This window comes from Poecile atricapillus, chromosome 3 (assembly GCF_030490865.1).
Source record: "Poecile atricapillus isolate bPoeAtr1 chromosome 3, bPoeAtr1.hap1, whole genome shotgun sequence".
Lineage (NCBI taxonomy): Eukaryota > Metazoa > Chordata > Aves > Passeriformes > Paridae > Poecile > Poecile atricapillus.
In genome coordinates, this window is record NC_081251.1 from 94,808,449 (window position 1) to 94,814,534 (window position 6,086).

At 49.6% G+C, this 6,086-nt stretch overlaps 1 protein-coding gene across 1 annotated transcript in view; it reads left to right on the forward strand.

Moving 5' to 3' along the window:
• Window positions 1–6,086, forward strand: part of VASH2 (vasohibin 2) — a 36,433-nt gene that overhangs the window by 22,423 nt on the left and 7,924 nt on the right. The window contains exons 5-6 of the mRNA XM_058835123.1: window positions 3,360–3,741; window positions 5,583–5,698. Of these exons, the coding sequence (XP_058691106.1) occupies window positions 3,360–3,741; window positions 5,583–5,698 (498 nt within the window). The remainder of the gene's footprint in view (window positions 1–3,359; window positions 3,742–5,582; window positions 5,699–6,086) is intronic.

Consider the following 6,086-nt stretch of genomic DNA (forward strand, 5'->3'; position numbering starts at 1 on the left):
CCAACTCTCCAATTTGTTGAGGTCTCTCTACAGCTCCTCTCTGCCCTTGAAGGAGTCAACAGCTTTTCTCAGTTTGGTGCTGTCCCCAGACTTACTTAATCCTTTGAGTTCTGTGTCCATGTTGTTAATGAAGATGTTGAAGAGACCTGGACTGAGGATGGAGCCCTGCAGAACCCCTTGAGTGACTGGACTCTGGGCTGATGTTACCAATTCTCTAGAACTCTTTTGTGCCTGGACTGTTAGCTTCAGTTTCTGCCTGTTGCCTCTTGTCCTGCTGGTTGGCACCACTGAGAAGAGCCTGGCTCCATCATCTTGATTGTCATGAAGACCCAGGATTAGGGGGCCACTGGGCTTTGCTGCAGCTGCTTTTGCCCTCTCCTGCTCTGCACGGCTTCTCTGTAGTGACATGTAATTCACTCCCTGAGTCTCCATCCTGCAGTTACAGTCCCAGCTCAGAAGTGTGATTACAGCTGCAGCATTGCTGTGTGCTTGCCTTTTGTTTGCCACAATACAGCTCTCCTTGGGCAGAGCAGAAAGGGAAAGCTATAATAATGATGCATGGACAGAGGGGAAGATCTGACGTGCCTTTCCAGCCCATTTGCTGTGTATTTCATCTCGGGTGGGGACTCTCATTAACCAGTCCCTCAGCAGAAGCAACCTGTACCTAAAGGTTAATTTCCACAGCGGTTGTTGCTGGGTTATTTGATGGTGGGTAATTTCTGCCCTCAAAAGATTCTTTTACTCCTACTAAGTATTTAATGAGATTAAATTGCAACTTCTCTGAGCCCTTGTGGCAGAAGTGTGTATGTGTGGCAGGTGGCCACCAGAGCTTTGTATGGACTTAACAGAAAGGCACTTGGAGAGCAGAGTGAAAACCCTTTCATAATGAGGGGGAAAAATAGCGGCAATGTTTGAAAGCTTCATAGGTGTTAATAAAAGATAGTGCTTTTGCAGTTACACAGAATGATAAATACAATGGACTTTTGCAAGAATCAGTCTGTAGGACACAAATTATTGTAATGTGACTTTGATATACACAGGATGCACCTTTTAAGGCCTGAAGCAAGGTGACCTTTTAAATGAGGTGACTGTGTGCTGCGTTTTCCAGTTGACATAATGGCGCTGGGCCCCATACTGCCCTTGCAGTGTATTTATAATCTTTAATTATAAATCATCTACTGATGGTGGGGTGGAGGTGTTTTTCTTGGAGAAGCTAGTCCTAAGGCAGCAGTGATCCAGTGAGACCACCTAAGGCAAATAGAGCTGTGTGTTCTGTGCAGGTGGTGTCGGGGTGGGCTTTGACAGTTGCCGCAGGGTGTCTGAGTTTGATGGCAGTGGGGCAGGAGGTGGGTGCACATGGCCTTGGCTGGGTAACAGATGTGTGTGATAGGGAGGTCTGTGCTCTGCTGTGCACAGTCTTCCAGACTCACGGTCATACAGCCAGTGAAGTGCACTGTGAGCTGAGCCCACAGTGTTGTCTGTTCCTTTACCCTCTAACACGTTTTCTCCAGGCTGCTAAAGCCAATGACATCTAGCACTGAATGCAGCTAAGCATGTTTGACATGGAACTGAAAAGCTTCCCTGTGGCTGTTCTGAAAGTTCTGTGCCAGTGTGTTTTTCTTACCTTTTTTTGTTTGTTTGTTTGTGAAAATCGCTGCTCTTGACCTCAGTTTCTGGGCTGTTCATTAACCTCTTATTAGTTGGTTTCTTCATTTACCCAGAAGCCAAAAGTGTGTATTTGTGAAATTCAACACTAGGTGAAACACCCCCTTGAGAAAATGGTTTAGAAATAGATGAGAGCCCCTGGATGCTTTTCATGCATCCCTATAGAATGAAGAGGTGAAATGTGGGGTGCAGGCAGGGGTCAGCATCCCAGGGAGTCACACTGGTGGTGAGGTGGTGGCATTGTCAAGCTGGCCAGAACCAGAACTGAGCCCAAATTGTGTTTTACAGTCCTGATACAAAGGCTTTTTTGTGCTCTCAGTTTCCCAGCAGCTGTCAGGCAGACGTGCTATGCAGGCAGGGAGGAAGGCTGGTCACAGTAACATCCCAGGATATCTCAGCTGTGCGGTGGCTCTTGTTTCACTGCTGTTAAATACCTCCTTTTTGGGCATGAGGTAGGGAGAGGAGGTGATGCTGGCGATCCCCAGAGCAGAATCCTGGACAGAGCAGGTTCCTGCAGCTTCAGTGGGAACTGAGCCCACATCTCCATCTGTCAGGATGCCCCAAGACTATCCTGGCAGTGCTGCCTTTTGGGCTGCTGTATTTCGTAGTGACAACACCATGGCCTGCTGACTCGGGGGATGGCTCCAAGGTTCCAGCAGGTGCCTCTGGCTGGAGTAACCCCAGGCTGGAGCCTGTTGCTACAGCCTTTTCTGGTCATCCCTCCTCCATCCCCAGGCGTGGGTGGGGGCCTCAGCTGCAGAGGGGAAGGGCACCTGCTGTCCCAGGGGCTGGGTGCCAGCACGTGGAGCCAGGGTGAGTTCCAGCTGTCCCAGGATTAGCAGCAGGGAGCTGCGTGCAACATAGGTGCTGACGCAAAGCTGCTTGCGTGAGGGATTCTCAGCCTGTCCTTTCCCTGGCACGGGCCAGCAGCCTCCCAAGGAGATGACCTGCACGTAGCTCCCCTCTGAGATCACACACTACACTGGCATAGAGCTTGGTCCTGGCCTTTGCACGTGGTGCCTTTGAAATGGCCAGTCAGTGATTCCAGGGACAGGATTTGCTTTTTAAGAGTCTTGTTTCTGACCATGCCTCTGTGCTTGTCTAATTAATTATTTGTCTTTCCTTTGGTTCCTCTCAGCAACGTGTTAGGTAACATGCTAAAACACTCTGTATGAGGAGTGGCAATGTCAAGGGCCAGTTTAAAGAAGGAAAGGCAGACTGTCACCTTAGAGAGGAATAAATCCAAATTTCTTGGTACCATTTGAAGACATGAGAAAATGAGGCTCAGTAAACTAAGTTGTATCAAACCCTCAAGAAGGGGAGGTAAACACTTTGCTCTTTGGAAATATGGGAGTTTGATATTGGTTTCAAATGGGGAGCTTCCACAGATCTAGGGAGGGTGGTCTCTCTTTGGGTGTGCTGACCTGAACAGTGTTGTGATTTTTGTCTTTCCCCTAAGTGTGATTAAGAGTCATGCCCTTCCCTGCCTGAACCATTGCATCTTATTTTCCAAGCAGTGAAATGGGCTTTGGCAGCACTGGCTGTATCTGGGCACAGTGAGAACAAGTTTGTGTTTACAAGAAAGCCCTTTGCCCCGGCAGTTAAAAACTCCAAATCTGCTGAAGATGTCTTACAGGTATAATTGTACCTACTGCTTTCCCAGCACGGTTGTTGCCTTGATCAGTGCACCCCAGCTATTTAACAAACGGGCAGCCCTCCGTGGAACGATTCCCCATCAGCTTTAAAACCCACTTCTCAGGGAACTATTTTCATCACGTGGTGCTTGGGATTTACTGCAACGGCCGCTACGGCTCGCTGGGCATGAGCAGGCGATCGGATCTGATGGACAAACCTCTCACTTACCGAACTCTGAGCGACCTCATCTTCGAATTCGAAGACTCCTATAAAAAGTACTTGCATTCAGTCAAAAAAGTCAAAATCGGATTGTATGTCCCGCACGAGCCGCACAGCTTCCAGCCCATTGAGTGGAAACAGCTGGTCCTCAATGTGTCCAAAATGATGCGCACAGAAGTCAGAAAGGAGTTGGAGAAGTTTGCCAGGGATATGAGGATGAAGGTAGGTCCTTGCACACGTGTGTTGGGCTCAGGACGTAGCTGTGCCTTGTCCCATCCTGCAGAGATGGGTCTTGCTCTGTGTCAGCCTGAGATCATGCAGGTAATCAGGTGTGCTGGGGGCACATCCTGTCTTGGTGCTGTTTCCCCAGGACTTGGTGTGCTTTCCACCCCTTACAGCTATTTAGTTGAAGGATCTCCCCTTTAGCCTGGGAAACACTTGAACCCATACTTGTCCCTGGCTATCAGGGAGCTGTTTCCCAGTTTGCTTTCCTCAATGACTCCAGAGGAAGATGATTGGGAAGAATCAGCATGGCTGGGGCTGGAACTGCTGGGAAGAGTGGCCTGGTTGGAGGTAGGGGGGAGGTCTGTGTTTTCCACCTGAGCTGCAGGAGGTGCCATGGGATATCTGTGTCAGTGGTTGTCTTTCCTTGCAGGATGTGCCAGGGGGCTGATGTCCAGGACCCTCAGCTAAAACACAGAGCAGGTTACATGGGAAGGGCAAGTAAAGCAACTCTTTACAGACTGGTGCTTCCCTGCTGGCTGGTTGGACTGAAGAGATCATTGGGAAACAATGGGGGGACAGGGCAGGCTGCCAGGGGCATGGAGAATTTGGCTGCCCTTGGGATGAGGGGTGTCCCTGACCGTGCCTCTGAGCCTGGAATGGGCGAGGAGCTGTTTGTGGTCATGGTGGAAGCAGATTTGGTGCCTGTCCAGCTGGCTGCCAGCAGCGAGAGCAGAGCAGGTGTGTTGCTAAGTATGGGTCTGGCTCTTGTGGAGAGATATGTGGCATCGTGTCCAAGTTATTCTGGGTTCTCGTCCTCTTCCCTGCTAAAGAACGGCTCCTACGTAGCAGCCACGTGCCTTTTTGGCTGAGGCACCTGCCCCCTTGCCCTGACCTTGGTCTGAGCCTTGTCAGTGGCATCGTAGCCCCTATGTTCTGCTGCCATCTCTCTTGCCCTTCCAAGGAGTTTTGAGGGCCACCTTGTACCATGCTATCACCTTAAGCATGTGGGCTTGATTACTGATGTAATTAAGTTTGGGTTTTTTCCTTCTTTGATATTCATGCGCTTTTAATACTATCCAGAGAACAAACAGCTGAAGCAGGCTCGAGTTGAAGAAGTCCATGTGGGTGGATGACTTAGTGAATTTTTGATAGAGGGACCAGCTCTCTGTGTGTGCTGAGCTGTGACACTGGGTTTAGTCCTGGTCAGTGCATCAGGGCCAGGACCACAGCCTTGAACCCTTGAAGGCTGAAGGCCCTTCATCTGATCTTTGCCTTGAGTTACTACAGAATTCTGAGGGCTTCCATTGTGAGTGGGCAGAGTTTGGAGGACCAGGTTTTTAAAGCAGTGCAGAGTGTGAGTGGAATGCTGATGGCCCTCTGACTTTGGAGGGCCTGGAGGATAGGGGCAGGTTGAAAACCTACTGAAAAGCCTTACTGTCAGAGTTCAGCTGCCAGCCTGGGAGATGGTCACCTCTGTTGAGAGAAAAGCTGGAGAGGGTGATTTGGCTGCCTAAGTTTCTTTCAGCTGAGGCTCAAAGCCATTTTTCTTATCTCTTGCTGTTGCCAGCTCTGAAGAAAGCCATGGATGAGACAGTATTCAGCTGGGAACTGAACTGGTGACACCAACTAATTTTTGCAGGGGGCCCCTGAACAGCTATCACATGATAACAGCTTTGAGTTCCTCTTAACCTGGGCAGGGTTTGAATAAGCCCCAAGGGACTGAAGGCTCTTTGTGTGCCATCCGTGCTACTATGAGGCCCATTATTTTAAATTTTTCATTTGCAGTGAATCATTGCCTTTATTAAAGGCCACTTTCTTCCCTCCCCCATCTCCCACAGATCCTGAAACCCTCAAGTGCCCATTCTCCAACAAAGGAGAGACCCCGGGGTAAGTCGCTGTCCCCTCGCCGGAGGCAAGGCAGCCCTCAGAGACGGGCCTGCAAGAGAGATAAATCGTGAGTATTCCTGCCACCATCCCTGCTGGGGCAGAAGGGGAGGGTGGTGATGTTACTTCGCTGTACAAAACTTCTGTGTTCGCTGGCATATACAGGAAAACTGCATCAGGTGCCTTAGTTACCAAAGAGGCTCCAGAAGCTGCTGATGTCCTGGCATTGCTGTGCATCCTTCTGCCTGATGGCCCCTCTGTGTAGGGTCCTTGGACTGTGCAGCTTACATAGACAGTGGAAAAGTGAACTCTTGTCTTTCCAAAGTGACAACATCACTTGAATTGTATTCTTTGATTTTCATCAGCTTAAAAAACAACAGGCCACTTTGCATGTGTGTCATAGCCAAGAGTTGTTCTTTAGATGTGTTGGGAAGGATGGATGCAATACCTCTAAATGG